The sequence below is a fragment of the Onychomys torridus genome, chromosome 1, assembly GCF_903995425.1.
Source record: "Onychomys torridus chromosome 1, mOncTor1.1, whole genome shotgun sequence".
In the NCBI taxonomy this organism is placed as follows: Eukaryota; Metazoa; Chordata; class Mammalia; order Rodentia; family Cricetidae; genus Onychomys; species Onychomys torridus.
This window is the reverse complement of record NC_050443.1, coordinates 98,787,360-98,806,460: the sequence shown is the minus strand read 5'-3', so window position 1 is coordinate 98,806,460 and position 19,101 is coordinate 98,787,360. Positions and strand designations below refer to the sequence as shown.

General features: G+C 44.2%; 1 protein-coding gene across 1 annotated transcript in view; it reads right to left on the bottom strand.

Annotated features, from left to right (window-relative positions):
- Vwa3a (von Willebrand factor A domain containing 3A) overlaps positions 1 to 10,828 on the bottom strand; it is a 65,728-nt gene extending 54,900 nt beyond the window's left edge. Inside the window, exons 1-2 of the mRNA XM_036196395.1 lie at positions 10,701 to 10,828; positions 4,184 to 4,307 (exon numbers count right to left, since the gene is read on the bottom strand). Coding sequence (XP_036052288.1) covers positions 4,184 to 4,307; positions 10,701 to 10,720 — 144 coding nt within the window. The 5' untranslated portion in view covers positions 10,721 to 10,828. The remainder of the gene's footprint in view (positions 1 to 4,183; positions 4,308 to 10,700) is intronic.
- Positions 10,829 to 19,101: the final 8,273 nt, after the last annotated feature.

Sequence of the window (19,101 nt, the reverse complement as noted above, 5' to 3'; positions counted from 1 at the left end):
AGATGGAATAAAAGGGTGGTTTGTTGAGTCCAATTTTGAAGAACCACTAGTCTCAGATATTTTACATTGGTGTGGATTTTTATATAGTGATATAAATTTAAGGTTATTTTTGTTATACTGTATATATGTTTTTACTCTTGTTTAAGGTATTGTACCTATGCAGCTCATTATAAAATGCAATGTATAATTAAGAAATACAGGTTAGTAGTTAGTCATATATAATAATCAAACTTGTAGTTATGTTAGGTATGTTCTCAAGATTAAACAGAGATATACTTTAGGTGATCTTCAAACACTTCAGAGACCTACAGAATATGGCATTTAAGATGTTTTAATAACCTAAGGCTTTTCATGACAGTGAGATATGTCTGCTCCTGGCAGCACCAATTTATTTCAAAAAAGGATGATGGGCATCAAAGAACCTCCATATGGAGTTTGCTTTTATTGTGGCAAAGTTAGCTACTGGGCAACAAACTGCCCTTGCCTTGACTGCTGACAGTATGCTGTCCAAATTGTATGATTGGGACACAAAAGAAGGTGACTGCCAAACTTTGCTAAGACAAGGCGGGACAGTTCTTCAAATTTCCTGCTTCACAGAAAAGTCTGTCAGATATTCTAGGCCTGTAGGCCGAAGATGGATGCTGCAACATTACACAGGAATGTTGGACAACTGTCTAGGCAGCCAGATGCCTATCATTTCTATAGTTTTGGAAGTTGCTTGCTCTGCACTTCCTGTTTACTCAGGTAATAGTATATCCTTCTTGGGTCTCTGGTGGAGCTGAAGAGATAGTTACAGTTACAATTTTCCTTGTTACCAAATTCAGAAAAGAAACTCACAAAAGATGTATAAAGTATATAAAGTTGAGAGACATAAAAACTTAAGTTGTTTATCTAAGAAATGTTTTGAGGTCTAAAAAGATAGTTTTAGATTGGTAATATAAATTATGATAGAAAATGGTTTAGGCATAAAACTTTTAATTCATCAAGATAAGATGTTTTCTTCAAAGATGCCAAATACAAATGGACTAGACATTGTGAATATAATTCTTACCTGATAATTGTTCTTATTGTATAAAGTTTTACCATGTTAGAGTTAAAATATTTTCTTTTTATTTAGACAAAAGGGGGAAATATTGTAGGACATTTGTACACTGTGTGAAAATGTATTGCTGTGACTGATGTAATAAAAAGCTGAATGGCCAATAGCTAGGCAGGAGGTATAGGTGGACTTCCAGAGACAGAGAGAACTCTGGGGAGAAGAAGGAGTCACCAGCAAGACATGGAGGAAGCAGTATAGGCAGTATGGAGAGATGAGGTAATGAGCCACAGGACAGAATGTAGATTAAAATAAATGAGTTAATTTAAGTTATATGAGCTAATTGGACAAGCCTAAGCTAAGGCCGAACTTTCATAATAAATAGGTCTCCTTGTTGTTATTTGGGAGCTAGTGTTACAGAGATAAAGACTCATTACACATATACACACACAACACACACACACACACACACACACACACACACACACACAGAGACAGAGAGAGACAGAGACAGAGACAGAGAGACAGAGAGAGAGAGCATCTGATGACTATAGAGATTCCCTGAGTTCAGCCCAAAGATCCCTTCTGGGTAAAACTCGACACCCTTGGTGGTCTGTCTTTGGAGGACAGGGAGGAAATGGCTGGAGGAGTGCAGCACACAGGTGAGGGGAGTGAGAGGCTCGGGCACAGAACGTGACCTGGAGCTCCTCTGCACCTACAGTTCTCAAAGAGCTCTTTTTTGTACTCAGATTCTCTCCTAAGCTGAGGGTTGGCATAAAACAAAGACAGCGAAAATAAAAGGCTGCTAATGTGTTCCAGCTCACAGTGTTGCTCACTTTGCACTCTTTCCCAAGACCAGTTCTGTCTCGTTTCAAAAGGAAATTAGCAAGTGCTCAGGATGTGTGAAAACACACCCCTAATGACTGCAAACACTAACACAGCGCCCAGGCTATGGGGAGCACTTTCCGTATCGTAAGGTTATGTAATCCCAGGAGACCATCTCTTTTCTGACAAGAAAGCTGAAGCACAGAGAACCTAAGTCATTTGCCCAAGGTCACACAGCTAACGATGTGGTGGAGCTGGGATTCTTCAGAAAGCTCTATCAAGCCAAGCTTGTAACCCAAACACTTCACAGCTTCTCTGAACGAGCATAAACCACAGTTGTGTGTATGAGAGAGACTTTTTCATTGTGTGAGTCAACCCTAAGAATACCCTTCCTGCTTTTGAGAGGCTCGGCGGCAGAGATCACAGTCCCAGCCGTAGGCTTCAGGAAACCAGGCTCTGTATCATGCGACCACTAGGTGGCACTGTTCTCTTCCAGGACACCTTGTGCGTGAACCTTTTTCTGTCTTGCACTGAAATAGTGTGTCTTGTTTTAGGCTGTGGCTTTTGCCCTGCAGATATCTGAAAGTCCATTCCTACATACAATGCTCATGACTGAGGACCTTGATGCTCTTCTGTTAAAGTGGGCACTTTTCATTAAAAAATTTTTTTTCCATACTATGTTTATCATTTATTTAATAAATCTATATATTGGTTGTTCTAGACAGGGTCTCTATGTGTAGCCCTGGCTGTCCTGGAACTTGCTCTGTAGACCAGGCTGGCCTTGAACTCACAGAGATCCACCTGCCTCTACCTCCTGAGTGCTGGGATTAAAGGCATGTGCCACCATGCCCAGCTCATACAATCTATTTTGATGTTTTTCCCATGCCCAAATTCCTCTCAACTTTATGCTCCCCCCCTCTCTCCTCTCCTCTCCTCTCCTCTCCTCTCCTCTCCTCTCCTCTCCTCTCCTTCCTCTCCTCTCCTCTCTCTCCCTCCCCTCTCTCAGGAAAACTCCTACAAAAATTAAAATCAAAACAAGCAAACAAGAAGTTATAAGACAAAAAAAAAAAATGCCCCCCAAAACAAAAAATATAATAAAGTTCCTTTTGTGTTGATGAACAAAACCGAGGCATGGGGCCCACCCTGGAGTGTGGTTGATATACCCAGTGACACTCCACTGGAGAAACTGATTTTCCCTTTGCCTGTGGGTATCAACTGCAAATAGCTTCTCGGTTGGGGTGGGACCTTGTGTCTGTGAGGTGGACACTTTACGTGGAGAACACTCCAAGCTCGGTGTTGGGCAATCAGGACTCTCTCACTGCTCTCACAGGAGAAACAAGAGACCTGTCTGTTACTGATACGGTAAGTCAGGCACGTCCCATGCCTGGAAAGTGAGTTGGTCTGATATGAAATCAGATGAAACAAAGACCCACGTCATTGGCAACTGACATCACTGAATGTTTTCTTCTTAGAACCACCCATAGTTCCTCATTTCCCCTTTTCTTTTCCTTTTTAGAAAGGGTCTTATGTGTCCCAGGCTGACCTCAAACTCACTATGTAGCAGAGAGCTGAGGCTGGCCTTGAACTCTAGATACTCTTGCTTCTCCCTCCAGAATGCTGGGATTACAGGTCTGTGCCACCATGCTTGGCTTCCTTGTTCCTGTTTATTTAGATTTCTTGTCCCATAAATGCCCATGCTTGAGAAAAGTAGAAGTTGACTGTTTTTCTGGTTCTTTAATTGCTAGTATTAACTATAAGGATGACATTCTCTGACTGGAATCGTGGTTGTGGTCTAGTGTGGATTTACTAGCAGATGGCCGCTGGCTGCCTCGAGTTCACAGCTTGTGAAGACAGTTGCTTCCACAGTAGAGAGAACTCTGAGTTGTACATGACTGTAGGAAGACCGTTCACTTGTACAGAGTGAGCCTGAACCACAGTGTGGGGCTTTTTCTTTCTCCCCTTAAGTTAAGCCTTCTGCCCTGGCTCCCCTGTTCCCACAGCACCTCCTGAAGTGGACTTCAGGACTCAGGTCTTATGGACTCCTACAAGAAAATCTCAGCAAGGGGGGCTTTCAAATCAAATGCTTTAGACTTTCAGGCTCTGATACCGAAACCAGGATCCTCACATGCTCCTAAATATCTAATGATGTTCCTGAAGGCTGAAGAGCTCTCTGACCAAAACAGACATTTCTCTTTCATTTATAAACCTAGTGGCTAGAGAGGAATACACAGTCACAGTTTCAGTGCTGGGTTGAGTACATTCCACATTCCCTGGCTATGATTTGTAAGTGTCCCTGGTGAACAGAAGCACTACGGTTGTTACCAGTAGGTCCTGGGTCTGGTTAATGTGTGTAACCAGCAATCCATCGTGTGGATTTCGGGCAAGTGTGTCCATAGCCTTCTGGTCCAGTTGCTTCTGTGGATCTCTGTCACTGTTTTTGTCCATGCTACAAAACAAAGTGATGTGATCAGTGTCCAGCCCCATGTCACCTCTCCACCATGAGTGTCTCCCCCACCCCATCCCAACCCCTGGCTCCTAAAAGGATCCAGAAACATTTTTAGTTCTGTGTGGAGGCTGAAAGGATTATTAGAGAGTTTAGATTAAAAAAAATGTGGTTTGTGAGGTTTATTTATTTGTTTGTTTATTATTTTACAGTTTAGGCAGATCTCAAAAGCCCCAGTCTATGTAAGATGTTGCAATAACCATTTATCTGGTCTCTCTTCAAGGTTCATTCCCTCTCAGTTCTCATGAGCAAACTCATTTTCATTTGGAAAACCAGAGAATCCTATTTATCAGGGATTGTCCAGAAATGTATTACCCTGACCATGGAAGATAGGACTCCTTTGAATTGTCATCATGAGACTACCTAGACTTTCCTCTCCTGACCAATGCAAGAATGTAAAGCAACCTTTAGATAATGTCTTCCGGGTTTGCTCAGCTCTTGAGTGCACTGAACGCTCTTCAGGCACTGCTGGCTGTAAGGCTGTGCTGGGGGACGGCACTCAGCAAGATGCCAAGCGCTCCCTTTGCACTTCATTTCTTCTGAGACAGGGTCTCTTGGTGGAGCCCTGGCTGTTCTAGAACACAGTACAGAAAAGAAGAAAGACCAAGAGAAAAGGAGAAGGAAGATATTTGGGGTCAACCACCCAGCTACACACAAGCCACAGAGTAAGAAATAATGAAAGGTATACAGAAATAGAGAAAGGCAAAAGGTAGACTGGATAATTTAAAGTTAAGAAAAGCTGGCAAGAAACAAGCCGAGTTAAGGCCGGGCATTTACAATTAAGAATAAACCTCCGTGTGTGATTTATTTGGGAGCTGGGTGGTGGTTCTTCCAAAGAGTGAAAAAAAACAAAACAAAACAACCTGACAGCCCCTTCCCATTATTTTCACAGGTTTTCAATAGCATATATTAATTACATATAATAATGGTTTGATTTTGACATTTTCACACATGTTTATAATTTTTTTTTTTTTTTTTGAGACAGGGTCTCTCTGTATAGCCCTGACTGTCTTGGAACTCACTATGTAGACTAGGCTGGCTTTGAACTCACAAAGATCCACCTCAGTGCTGAGACTGAAGATGTGAGCCACTGCACCCAGTTATATAAAGTATTTTGGTATTTATCTTCCCCTTCTGCTTGAAACTGTCAAGCAGAGTTTCCCCTCTCCCACCAATCCCCTTCTTTCCAACCAGTCCCATTGTCTAGTCTTTATTTTTATGTATGTATGTATGTATGTATGTTTGTTTGTTTGTTTTTTGAGACAGGGTTTTTCTGTGCAACATCCCTGGCTGTCCTGGAGCTCACTTTGTAGACCAGGCTCTGAGATCCACCAGCCTCTGCCTCCCAAGTGCATGAAAGGTGTGCATCACCATGCCTGGCTTTGTCTTTTTCTTCCTTTGTCTTTTTTTTTTTTTTCTTTTACATTTCTGATTACCCAGTGTGCTCAATCAGAGTTGCTTACAGGAAAATGGGTAATGAGTTGCTTACATGGGCAGGGGTCCCTTATGGTGGCTACACTTTTGGACATATGTCTCTTTTCTCCCAGTGACCACTAATTGAATTTGTAGCCTCAGGGAAGGATGGGGCCTCCTGTCCCTTCCCTCCTGTGTGACAGAGTGTTGAGGGTCCAAGCTTGTGGAGTCTTGTGCTAATAACTACAGCTGCGAGTTCAAGAGCTGCAATTTCCACATCACACCTGAGAGAAAATCTTCCACAGCCCTCCCCACTTCCGCCACCTCCTATGTTCTTCTTCCCTCCTGTCTGTGGTGTTCTTTGAGTTGTGGAGGTCCTCTGACCTCTGGGTCACAGATAGCTGCAGGATGCCATGACTGGCCTGGCTGCACCCCCTCAGTTTGCCTACTTAATTGATTCACTTTATGATGTGGAGAGCTCGCTGTTTGTCTGTCTGTTTTTCAAGACAGGGTTTCTCTGTGTAGCCCTGGCTGTCCTGGAACTCACTCTGTAGACCAGGCTGGCCTCAAACTCACAGAGATCAGCCTGCCTTTGCTTCTTGATTGCTGAGATTAAAGGCATGCGCCACCACAACCTAGTTGGTGGAGGGCTCTTTAAAGAATATGAATCCACCGTTAGCTCCCATCCTCACTGTCCAAAGGCTCTCCTCTCTTTCTAGGATGGAGCTTAACACCCTTAGGATGCCTTTCCAGAACCCCCCATGGCTGGGCTGCTGGCCACTTACCTCTCTAGAGCTTCCACCCATCACTGCTCTCCTGCCATGGCCATGGGAGGTCCTAGAATGCTGTACAGTTCCTTTAACCACGGGATCTTTTCACCTGGTGCCTGCACTCTGGAACATTCTTCTCCTGTTCCTACCCATTACTTGCCTTTGATGTTTCAGCCAAGCCACCATGGCCTCTAGGAAACTCCCCAGCCTTTTCTAGCTCAGACTCCCTTCTCTGTGGGTTTTCATATACCTATGTCTCTTCATTTGAGGACAGTCACTTTAGCTTGGAGTCACAGCCACTAGTATGACTCTTAAAAACTGGTATTGTAGCAGGGTAGTGGTGGCACTTGGGAGGCGGAGGCAGGCAGATCTTTGTGAGTTCGAGGTCAGCCTTGTTTACAGAGCAAGTTCCAGGACAGCCAAGGATATACGGAGAAATCCTGTCTTGAAAAACCAAACAAACAATCTGGCACCTGTTCCCTTTATATTTTAAGTTGCATAAGAGTGGAAACTCATTGCGTTTGCTGTTTTGGAGACAGGAACCATGTGATGAGTCATATAGCCTTGAAAGTGCAATTTTTCCTGCCTCGGTCTTCTGGGGCTGGGGTTACAGATGTGTGGCACCATCTCCAGGGAAAACAGACATTTTGAGGAGAGAAGGGACAGGGGAGTCTTGCTTTTTGGATTTCTATTTATCGGAAGCACTTGTAGAAGTTTCCCACTTTTAGATTCTGTGAGATACACTACTCATTGAAACTGTCAAGCAGAGATCCCCGCCCCCCCCAAACACACACACACCAGTCCCTCTCTTTCCAACTGTAAGCAAGCTGGCTCATTAACATTTCGGTCACTCACATCTCTCCCGCCCACCCTCCCAAACTGTGAGACCAGCTGTGAGAGGCAGAGCGGGGCTGCAGCTTCACCGTGAACTCAGCGCTCCCTAGTTTATGACAGTTGGCCGTCGTTAGTTCCTTTGAGGCTTTAACTTTTACTTGGAGGTTGCTTGTTTTCAGGGAAGCACCAGGACAATGTGGCTTCTTCTTAGCGACATTTCCTTGGAGACCATTCCTATGGCACGGGCTTTGAAAGTCTCCCAGAACACTGGAATCCCAACACCTGCAACCCCCAGTGTCCTGCTCCCCTTTCCTTGGGGAGTGTTAACAGTTTTCAGTGAATTACTACCTTAAACCGCTGGGTTCTGGGTGACTTGTGTGGGCAAATGGAGGAGAGCTGAGCACGTAAAGCTCACGACGCAGTGTGTTAGGAAGAGCCCTGAACTTTTGGTTTTTCAGTTGAGAACAGGATGGGAATTGTACTTACCACCCTGCCTACTAACTCCACTGTCAAAAGCAGAGGAGAGAGAGAGAGAGAGAGAGAGAGAGAGAGAGAGAGAGAGAAGAGGAGGGGAGGGGAGGGGAGGGGAGGAGGGAGGGAGGGGAGGGAGGGGAGGGAGGGGAGGGAGGGAGGAAGGCAGGGACAGGGAGGGAGGAAGAATGCAGAGTATGAGAGCAATGTAGACTACCACTGCGCTAGTTTGCCCCTTTGTTGTTGTGAAAAACCTGGGACGGAGGAACTGGAGGGGAAACCGTATTTAGATTATATTGTATGAGAAAGGAATCTATGTTTAATAAAAGGGATTTTGTTTTCATTTTTCCATACAAATGAACAAACAAAACACTGACAAACCAACCTGGGGAAAGAAAGGGTTTGTTTTAGCTTTGTTTGTTTACAGGTTACAGTCCATCATCCAGGGAAGCCAAGGCAGGAACCCAGAGGCAGGACCTGAAGCAGGGACCATGAAGGAACACTCCTTACAGGCTTGCTCCCCATGGCTTCTAGTTCAGCCTGCTTCCTCATCCAATCCAGGACCATCTGCCCAGAGGTGGCACCACCCACAGTGGGCAGGGCCTTCTCACATCAACCATTAACGAAGAAAGTGTCCCACAGGCCCATCTGATTGGACACTTTCTCAGTGGGGTCTCCTTTCTCCAGGTAAGCGAGTTTGCCACAGGTCGGTGAAAGCCAACCAGCACAGCTGCTCACACATGAGCGGCACCTGGGGGTGGGACTGGAAGCCGTCCTCGATCCCTTGTACTTTGGTGCCTCTTAGAGGCAGGGATTTTGAAATGCTCACCACTGGACTGTTGTGTACAAAACAACGCCCCTCTCCACAAGACTCACTGAATTAATGAACAGGGGAGCACAGCAATAAGGTGTCGGGGGTGGGTGGTGGTGGCAGCGGAGGGGATGAGTTCTTCCCCTTAATCCAGAGCCTGCTACCCTCTGGGCTCCTCCGCTCCCTTGCTGTCAATGCATGTAATGTGCTGTCCCTTGGCCCTAAATCTTATCCAAGAAGACTACCCACAGATACAGGAGAATGCCAGGATGTCCCCAAGGACAAACTGGCCACTGAAGTGTACTTTTTATGAGAAAATATCTTCAAACCATGAGGATAAAGGTTTTTTTAAAATGCTATCCTTGTTGGACGTAGGGGCATTTGCCTTTAATCCCAGCAATCTCGGGGCAGAAGCAGGCAAGTAACTGTGAGTTAGAGGCTAGTCTGGTTTACATAGTGAGTTCCAAGACAGCCAGAGCTACATAGTGAGACCCTGTCTTGTGGAAAAAATAAAAAATAAATGCGATCCAACTTATGAGGACCCAGAAACGCCTGATGAAACTCCTGTTCTCTCTGTGGGCAGCCTGGATCTTTCCCAGTCTGCATCGACCCCTTTCCCTTCCAGTGCAGGCTGTTGTCTGAGGGTCCCATCAGTCTCAACATTCATTTTTCAATCACTGTGATTGTCCTCTATCAACGCAGGTTTGGAGTTCAGCAGGAGTGCATTGGGGATGATTGCTCTGGATGACTGGTGGACCAGAGAATGTTTGAACCAATCCCTTGGGCAGATGAGCCTTTTGGTCAAAGCACATTGCTATAAAAGAAAGCCTTCAGCTAACTTCGCAGTTGCTTAACAGCTGAATCTAGGATGCTCTCAAATATCTATTCATGAACGGCCATCTGGAGGGCTTCCATTTTTACACTTATCTATGTACTTATTTAGTGTGTAAGTATGTGTACAGGTGTGTGTGTGTGTGTGTGTGTGTGTGTGTGTGTGTGTACCTGCACAAACATGCAACAATGTACCTGTGGTCAAAGGACAACTTGGAGTTCTTTCCTTCCACCATGAGGGTGGGTCCCAGGACTCAAACTTAGGTTGTCAGGTTGGTGGCAAGTGTCTTTATCTGCTGAGCCATCACGCTGGCTCAGAGCCGGTTCTGCTGTTGTTGTAGATTTAAATGTTTACTTTTATTTTACATGTATGATTAAATTTTTTTTTTCAAGACAGGGTCTCTATGTAATAGTTCTGGCTGTCCTGGAACTCACTTTGTAGATCAAGCTGGCCTCGAACTCAGAGATCCACTTGCCTTTGCCTCCTGAGGGCTGGGATTACAGGTGTGTGCCACTATCACCTGGCTCATATGATTTAATTTTTAAAAAGATTTATTTGATTGGTTTGCCTGCCCTGTATGTGTGTGCCTGGTCCTGAAGGAGGTCAGAAGAGGGCAATGGATCCCTTGGAACTAGAGTTAGACAGTTGTGAGCTGCCATGTGGGTGCTGGGAACTGAACTTGGTCCTCTGGAAGAGCGGCCAGTGTTCTTACCTGCTGAGCTCTCTCTCCAGCACCCAGGGCTTGTGTTTTTTTAAACTGCAGTTACTCCTAGAGTTCCTGTGCGGTCCATGATACCAGAGTGAGCTATACGCATGTTTCCCATTGCTCTTGCGCAGAAAGAACTCTGCCGAGTTCCTTGGTGCTGAAACCCAGGGCTTGCCATTCCTTCGGCATCCATTCCTTGCTTCTTCCCCTTCCCCCTCACCCTTCTCTGCTCCCTGGCAATCCCTGCTCACACACTTTATTCTTTCATATCACCCTTAAGCCATGCTTGCTTCTGTAAACATCCTTTACTCCCTCACCAAGAACCCCAGGATCCTATTTGTTACCACAGTGGAAACTCTGGAAGCCCTGCTCTCTGCACTGCCCCATACCCAGCTGTCTTGTTCTCTGCCAGAGCTCCAGCACTTGGTACACCAATCTTTCCTGTTGGCCAATGCATAACCACTCTCTCTTCCCACTTGCCAACCCTTGTGACACTTACCTCCATCTGCATTTCTTCATTTATAGCTTCATCTTTGGGAGAAGGCACAGCAGGACACCTCTTCTCCTGGCTCCTACTTCTCTTTGCTCCAGGCTCCTCCAAACAACTCTACAGTGCCACTTGCCTGTGAGATAAGTGTTAGCTGGTCTCCAAGGTAACAGGCTGCACCACAGCAGCTTGGGGCCAGGAAAGGCAAAGAGCTTGCTCACCCCAGGGAAGAAGGGGCTCCTCTGCTGCTGTAAGCCTCGCTGCAGGTTAACCTGCATTTCTTCCCCCTATAAAGGCAGGACATGACCTGCTTTTATACTTTTGGAACCTCTGGGTCAGCCCAGTCTATGGTTTAGGCCAGTAGAGCCCTGCTGCCTTCTTGTGGCAGGAATGGAGGAAAGACATATGGAGGCCCTAGGGCTTTCCTTGTCAGATCCCCAGAGAACTTGGAACCAGCCCCAGGAGAGATTGGGTGGCCTCCGCCCACACTAGGCCCAGCCTCACCCGCAGTCAGTGACTCTTGGGCAAGGTTCTGTTGAGGTTATTCACGCCAGCGGTTCCTAAACCCAGGGACTCAAGATTCCCCTGGGTTGCCTGGTCTCATTTAGGAGAGTGGCCCAGAACTGTGCTACAGTGTGGCAACAGGACCCTTTAACAATGGCCTCAAGTGATTATGATGTAACCAGCGCTTAGCACATGGTTTCAGACTCCTCTGAATCCTTCCACAGAGATGAGGGGCTCCACCCAGTGTCCACCAGCTAGTCAGTGGCTAAGTTCTTTTGATCCCAAGTCATTCTCTAGTCACTTTTCATTTCTGGAACCCTTCCCTTCAGAAGCTGGAATTTCTGCTACTTGGGGACTTGTCTTTCAGGTGATCACTCCAGGTCAGGTCAGCAACAAGCAAACTTCCCAAACAGAAACTGTTGACTGATTGTCAGGTTCTCTGGCTTGCAAAGCGTGTGTAGCACTCTGTGGACACCAACAAGGCAGCTGAGGGGTAGGTCAGAAGCAGGAATCACAGGGCCATGAGCACCCAGTGGGCTATAGTGTGAAGAGGTGAGAGGGCCCTTGGACCCACCATGGGGAGAATCCTAAGTGGGAGGCCAAGGTTATGCGATTTCAAGTTCAAGGCCAGCTTGTATATAGTGAGACCTTATCTGAAAATGCTGGGGTGGGGAGGGGGGAAGAAAACTCCCAAGTGGAAGCTGGCTAATTTTGAAGCATCCTCTTTTGAGACACAAGCGTCCCTGACAGGTAATCTACTTTCTTCATCTCCCCTGTGTCTGAGATCACGAGGTTTTTAACATTTCAAGTAAAACCTAACCCTGAGTATTCCTGTTGATTTCTTTTACCTGAGCTCACACAACACATTCTGGATACACCTAAGCTACAAAGAAAGGAGGGATGTTTACAGAGACCAACAGAGACGAGGGGGAAGCTGTGCTGAGCCTTTTTATTATTTTGATTTCTTGAAAAGAGAGGCTCTTGATGTGCAGCCACTAACATCTGTCATTCTTGCCTTGGCCTCCCTGGAACTGCAGGCACCCATCACCACACAGTAAGTTCTCCGTAGTAGAGTGTGGCTCTCAAAAGTTATCAAAGCTCAACAGGGATGTCTGTTTTCTTTCTTTCTTTCTTTCTTTCTTTCTTTCTTTCTTTTCTTTTCTTTTCTTTTCTTTTCTTTTTTTTTTTCCCCTGAGATAGTGTTTTTCTCCGTGTAGCCCTGGCTGTCCTGGAACTCAATCCGTAGCCCAGGCTGGCCTCAAACTCAGAGATCTACCTGCCTCTGCCTCCTGAGTTCTGGGATTAAAGCCCCGTACCACTGCTTAAGTAGGTGTGTGTTTTTTGCCATTAGTTCTTGGGAGCTGGTCAGGGTCCATTCACCCATCTCTGGTCATTCGTTTAAGGTAACATTATCCCCAAACTATGGCGGGATATATTTTTGAGAGATTAACTTGTATTTTCCTTTACTTCAAACTGAAGAACTGATGCTTTTTGTGGGATTAAGCAGAAGCATGAAGTCAGTTGCTTTTAAAATTTTTATTTGTGTATTTTTTATACATGAGTGTTCCATTTGCACATACATCTGTATGCCAGAAGAGGGCATCAGATCCCATTATAGATGGTTGTGAGTCACCATGTGGTTGCTGGGAATTGAACTCAGGACTTTTGGAAGAGCAGTCAGTGTTTTTTGTTTTTGTTGTTTTTTGTTTTTAAGATTTATTTATTATGTATACAGTGCTCTGCCTACACTGCACACCAGAAGAGGGCAGCAGATCTCATTATAGATGGTTGTGAACCTCCATGTAGTTACTGGGAATTGAACTCAGGACCTCTGGAAGAGCACCCAGTGCTCTTAACCTCTGAGCCATCTCTCCAGCCTGCAGTTGGTGTTCTTAACTGCTGACTGAGCCATCTCTCCAGGCATCAGTTTTTTGTTTTTTGTTTTTGTTTTTTTGTTTTTTTTTTTTGAGCTAGGATCGAACCCAGGGCTAGCAAGCGTTCTACCACTGAGCTAAATCCCCAACCCCAGTTGCTTTTTTAAAAGCCAGGGCTGACCAAGAGTGACATGCCAAAGGAGGGGAGGTAAAGAATGTTTTTAACATCAAGAGGAAGGCGGGAGTATATCAAGATTCTTTTAGGGGACAGAAACAAACTCAAACTGGCTAAGGGAGGCGGTGGTGATGAGACTTATCTGTGTAAGTAACACACAGTTCCGACAGTTCTGGCTTTGGCTGCTATGATGCTAACAAAACTGTCTTCGTGGCTCAGCTTCCCTTCTTTTGTGATGGCTCAATTCTCAGGCAGGATCCTCAGATGTGGCCGGATAATCTGGACACAGTGGCACCAATTTCTCCCCCAGCAACTTATCAATAGTGGAACAGCTTTCTTCCCAGGAGCTCCAGCTAAGTCCTAAGCTTGGCTCCTTGGTCACACGCCACATGCTTCCTGAGCCAATCATGACTGACTGTACTGTTGGAGTAGCTGTGGTCTAGCTCTGCAGCCAGAAGGGTTAGCCATGAAGTCACATGGTCTGAAGAAAGACAGTTTTCCAAAAATTTTGCTTTTTGCCTTTGTGTGAATGTGGTTGCCACACGCACACATGGATGCGCAGAGGCCAGATGAGGGCATCATGTCTTCCTCTGTCATCCTCTACTTTCTTCCTTTAAGGTAAGGTCTGTCTTGAACCCAACCTCATTTTTTTGGCCAGGCTGGCAGCCAACAAGGTCTAGCAGTCCTCCCGTCTGTCCTCACAGCGCTAGGGTTTATAGGCATGCACGGCAGCACACTTGGCTTGTTTCATGGGGACTGAGAACTGGGCTCAGGTCCTCATGGTTGCACACTGTGCTCTTAACTAGAGCCAACTCTTCCCTCTGTTCTCTGCCTTCTAACTGTAAGTGAGAGGCTTGAATGCCTCTCAGGGAAGCCAATAGGTAGAGGAAATTCTCTAGAAGACAGACACCAATAAACCAGAATATGAAAATTGGAAGGGGGAGAGGCCTGTTCCATACTTCATAGCAACACCTCGGTGAGATGGTAAGACCTAAGAGATGAGTCCTCAGTGTACCTGGGACAGTCCAGAGGCATGGCCCAAGAAAGCCACTGGCATGGGACAACTGAAGTTTCACCAGTGATATGTGGACGGATGACAAACAGTTCAGAGATCCATGGATGTATGCACGATTTATTTAACTGAGAAACTAATACACTTCCCCCACCTCTAGGGAAGAAGAGTGTGGTTAATTTTTAAGTACCCTTGGAGGAGAATGGGGAGCAATCTGTTTGGAGATATTTTCCTGGGGGCTCAAATCCTGGAAAAGCCCCAGAAACTAATGGGTGGTCTTACTTAGTTTCACCAATTAGGATATCAGTGCTGTGCAAAACCACTGAATAAAGACTGCAGAAGTCTGGAGAAGGAAGAACTACTGAGATACTAAAGATAATCTGAGCACATTATTCCATCTTTGTGTTTGAACAAAGTAGACAATATTCACCAGGTGCTCTAAGTAGGGAGCTGCTTTTAAACGGGCCAGCTTTTGTGGTTCTCTGCATTCTGCATCTAGAAAGATTTAGCTTCCAGGGCTAGAGCCCAGGAATCATGCAACTGGGACAAGCTATTTATATTTCCTTTAGACTAGCCAAACTGGCAATGTGAGACAGCAGGAGTCCCAAATCCAAAGTCAGGGAACGAGGATTTGAAACCCAGATTTATACCAATGACTACTTATAGAGACTGGACAACTTTCATTGTTCTGACCCTCAGTTTCCAGCCTAAGAGCCCTCCTCTTATTGCACAGGAAGGGGTAAAGATGACATGGAAAAGCACAGACTACATGATTTAATGTTAACTTTCTTCCCCCAAAGCATATTGGGTGCCATTATTCAACCCCAGCACTCTGCAAAATATGAACTGCCTTAACAGACCAGTACACTGTAAAATTATATTGATATTTGGTAAATTGTTTTGTAATTGGAATTTATAGCAGCATTCTTTAAAGAGCAAAAAAAATTAATCAAAAGCCTCAAACCCCCCCCCCCCCAAACAACAAACCCTCACCAAATCCCTCAATGGAGAAATCGCCTACATATGGAAATGACATGTGTACATAGTTATTATTTATAAGATGGAATGTTACCTAGAAAAGTCATGGCATATGTGTGTATATGTGTGTGTTTGTGTAAAATATTACCTCTTATCTGGGAGTAATGTCTTTAATCCCAGTATTTTGGAGGCTCAGTTGGAGGACAGCCAGAGAGTTACACAGAGAAACCCTGTCTCAAAAAAAACCCAAAACAACAACCCCCCCAAACCAACAACAACAAACCCCAAAACAAAAACAAATCACCTCTTGTCAAGCTAGACACCTGTAAAATGCCTGTTGGAATACCCAATAAATCATGAGGTTCTACTTTTACAACAGGGAATGTACCTGTGAAAGGAAAACCCCTTTATCTTAGTTGAGTTACTAGCAATTGATGGCTGTGGGGGATGGTAGCAATTTTCATCAGGGGTGTGGTTGCTGGTAGGCTGCCCTTGTGACCCAGGCAGCAGTGACTGGGCTTGATGGGCTAGAAGAAAGATTTACAAAGATATGAAGGCAGGAGGGCCACACAGCAGGGCTCTGGGACAGTGGGAGGAATTAGGAGTGGGTAGGATCAATATATACTGTGTATATGTAAGAAACTATTTAAGAATAACTATTTTTAAATAAACTTTTTTTCAAAAGAAAAAAAAAATACCCAAGGAAGCTATTAACAATGGTTCTCAGGAAGGTGGACACTTATGTTCAATACTCCTGGGCTTTAAAAAAAAGTATTATTTATGTAAATGTGTATGCCTGTGAGTATGCATGTGTAGTATGCACAGTGCCCATGAGAGCCAGGAGAGGGCATCAGATTTGGAGCTGAAGTTACAGGTGGTTATGAGCTGCCTGATGTGGGTGCTGTGCACCAAAAGGTCCCCTGCAAAAGCAGTCAGTGCTCTTAACCACTGAGCCAGCTCTCCAGCCTCTTGGGCTATTTTGTTAACTACACACACACACACACACACACACACACACACACACACACACACAGAGTTGTTAAAAAGAAAATCCTTTTATGTCAGCTTAGACTTGTGAAAATTGCCCTTATAACAGCACTTGGAACAGAGGTTGCTGATGGCCCAAACAGTGGTGTTAGAATGGCCAGCCTAAGGTGGCATTCCAACCAGGAAGTCCATCTTGCTAGTCACTAACCACATTAGTAAGTCAAGTATGTAGGAGGTGAGCTGATCAAACCTTTAGATGTGCAGAGTAACTTTTACCCCAGGACGATTATGGATGACCCAAAAGATCTTTGGTTCTTCATCTGCATTTCAACAACAACAATAACAAACAAACAAACAAACAAACAAACAAACAAAAACCCAAGGCAATGCAAGAGGAGAGAGTTGCTTTAATGGGCCAACAAATCAGTCTTATACAACTAATACTAAATATTTAAGCAATGTGAAGAAGTGCCAGAGAAAGGGGCACATTATGTGTTTTAGTAGAAAACTGGCCTAATCCATGTCTTGGAGTATTAATAACTGTGCTGTTATTTTTCTGTTGCTCTGATAAAACGTAATGACTAAAGCAACTTGTAGAAGGAAGGGTTTGTTTGGTTTATGGTTTCCAAGGGGTAAGAGTCAGTCCTGGCTGGCAAGTGTGGCAGTAAGCAGCAGGCATGGCAGCTGCAGGAGCAGAAGGCTCACCTCAACTGCAAATGTGGAGCAGAGAACTGGGAATGGCATGCGGCTTTGAAATCTCAAAGCCCACCCTCCAGTGACAAACTTCCTCCATGAGGCCACACCTCTTCTTCAATTTCCCAAACAGCTACCAACGGGGACTAAGCATTCCAACATCTGAGGCTGTGGGGGAACGTTCTCATTCAAATTACAACTATTCTTGACTAAAGGTGGGCTAAGAATGGAAAAGGAAGAGAGGGGACTCCCTCACATACAATGCTAACAACAAAATCAATCAGAGGCAAGGTCTCTGTGTGAATGTGTGACAGTGCTACAAGACTGGTTTGTTTTGAGACGTGCTGGTCTCAAACTTCTCATGTAGTTGAGGATTACCTGGAACTTCTGGTCCTTTTGGCTCTATTTTCTGAGCACTAGAGTTACAGGCAAGTACCACAATACCTGTTTATTCAGTGCTGGGGATTGAACACATGGCCTTGGAGAGCTACATCCCTAGAAATAAACATTTAAAATCAAAGCTTATTAAAAGTAATAGAAGCCTTTTTTAGTTTCTTTAGTAGACAATTTATTTTGATAAACTTGCTCAATAACAAAAATACAAGTGAAGAAAATTATGTTCACTTTATACAGTCGTATTAACAATTTGTTTTGAAACTATTAATTGAAAAATGTTATAACCAATTAGAAAACAATTCTTAATAAAGTTGGGATAATATACAGACCTTCACCACAAACTAAAACTTCAAGGCAATACAACTAAAATCTCCATGTAGGTAATTCTACACAGACCATCTTTTTCCTTCATATAATTTTATCCTTCAAAAATTTTCTGAAAGACAGTTTACTGTTTTGACTTGTGAGTGAAAATTTAATTTTTAAAAGAAGATCAAAGTGGGTTTATATAGCAGTTACTATAACCAGAGTAACTGGTGACTAGTAGTCTTTTAATAAAGACAAAATAAATGCAACATGTTCTTCTAACGAAGCCCATGATGCAAACTCATAGCTAAGAATAGATCCAAAGTTAGTTTTCCACACTTTGTTCAGGACCTCTCCTCTAAATCAATAGATTGCCTGTCACCAGGACTATATGCTACTTCACTGAAGAGATTAAACAGTGAACTCACAGAACACCACACAGAGAAATCAAAGCTTTAGGCAAAAGGGTAAAAACCAATGTGTTTTGGTCATCTAGAACATTGCAAAGGAAAAAAAAAAAGGCATCCTTCAAGAACAAAACAGATGGAACAGAAATAGGTTTGTGAGAGATGCAAGAGTCAGAAACACACCCACACACTAACAACACAGAACATGGATTACCTTTGGAAAGAATTGTACTGAAATGTTTGCTTTTAATGAATTGAAGACTTTTATCTTTACAGATGTTTAGGATTGTTCAATAGGAGCTTCCCCCAAACTCAAACTAATTCAGTCTTGTGCAAATAAAACCTAAAAATAGTTTTCAGCAGATTTTACAGTGATATTCTTAGGCATGAGAAGAACGTACACTCTAAGAACAATGTAACAGACAAAAATTTGACGAATGATTGCACCATAAAAGTGTTTTATATACATTTTACAAGATATGATTCCTGCTATAAATTAATACTGTGCTATGTAGTACTCGGAGTGACTTTTAAAAGCAGCTGCTGGCAGCTGGGTGTCCTCCCACTTACAGGACAGATAATACAGATGAGTCCACTCCAACAACATTTGGTCTGGGAGAGTTTACGAAGACAGAACTCCACACGCTACTGGATGGGATGATGCTCTCAATCCTGGAGTAGAGAGCGCTGAGTGGCTGGAGGGACTTCCCCCACCAGCTCTTCATGCACTGTTCCTCCAAACAATGATGAAATTAGAGACAATGTAATGGTTTGGGCAATAGATACAAATAAACCTAGACTGTTGTAATCTTTTATGCACTGCCACTCAAGTGAGAGAAGTAAACAGCGGGGATTCATAGCAGCTGAGAAACTTTCTCTCCCCATGCTCATGATCCAGTTCAAAAGATCTTGAGAAACTATTTACAATAATATCCATCCTTTGAAAGAGAAAAGCTCTTGGTCATGTCCGTGAATTTGAACTATACTTTGCTAATACTTCATATCAGTGGTATAATGCCAACTAACAAAGCTTTCCTTCAACATGACCCATTTGACTGAGGAACAGTCAGAGCACAATCCC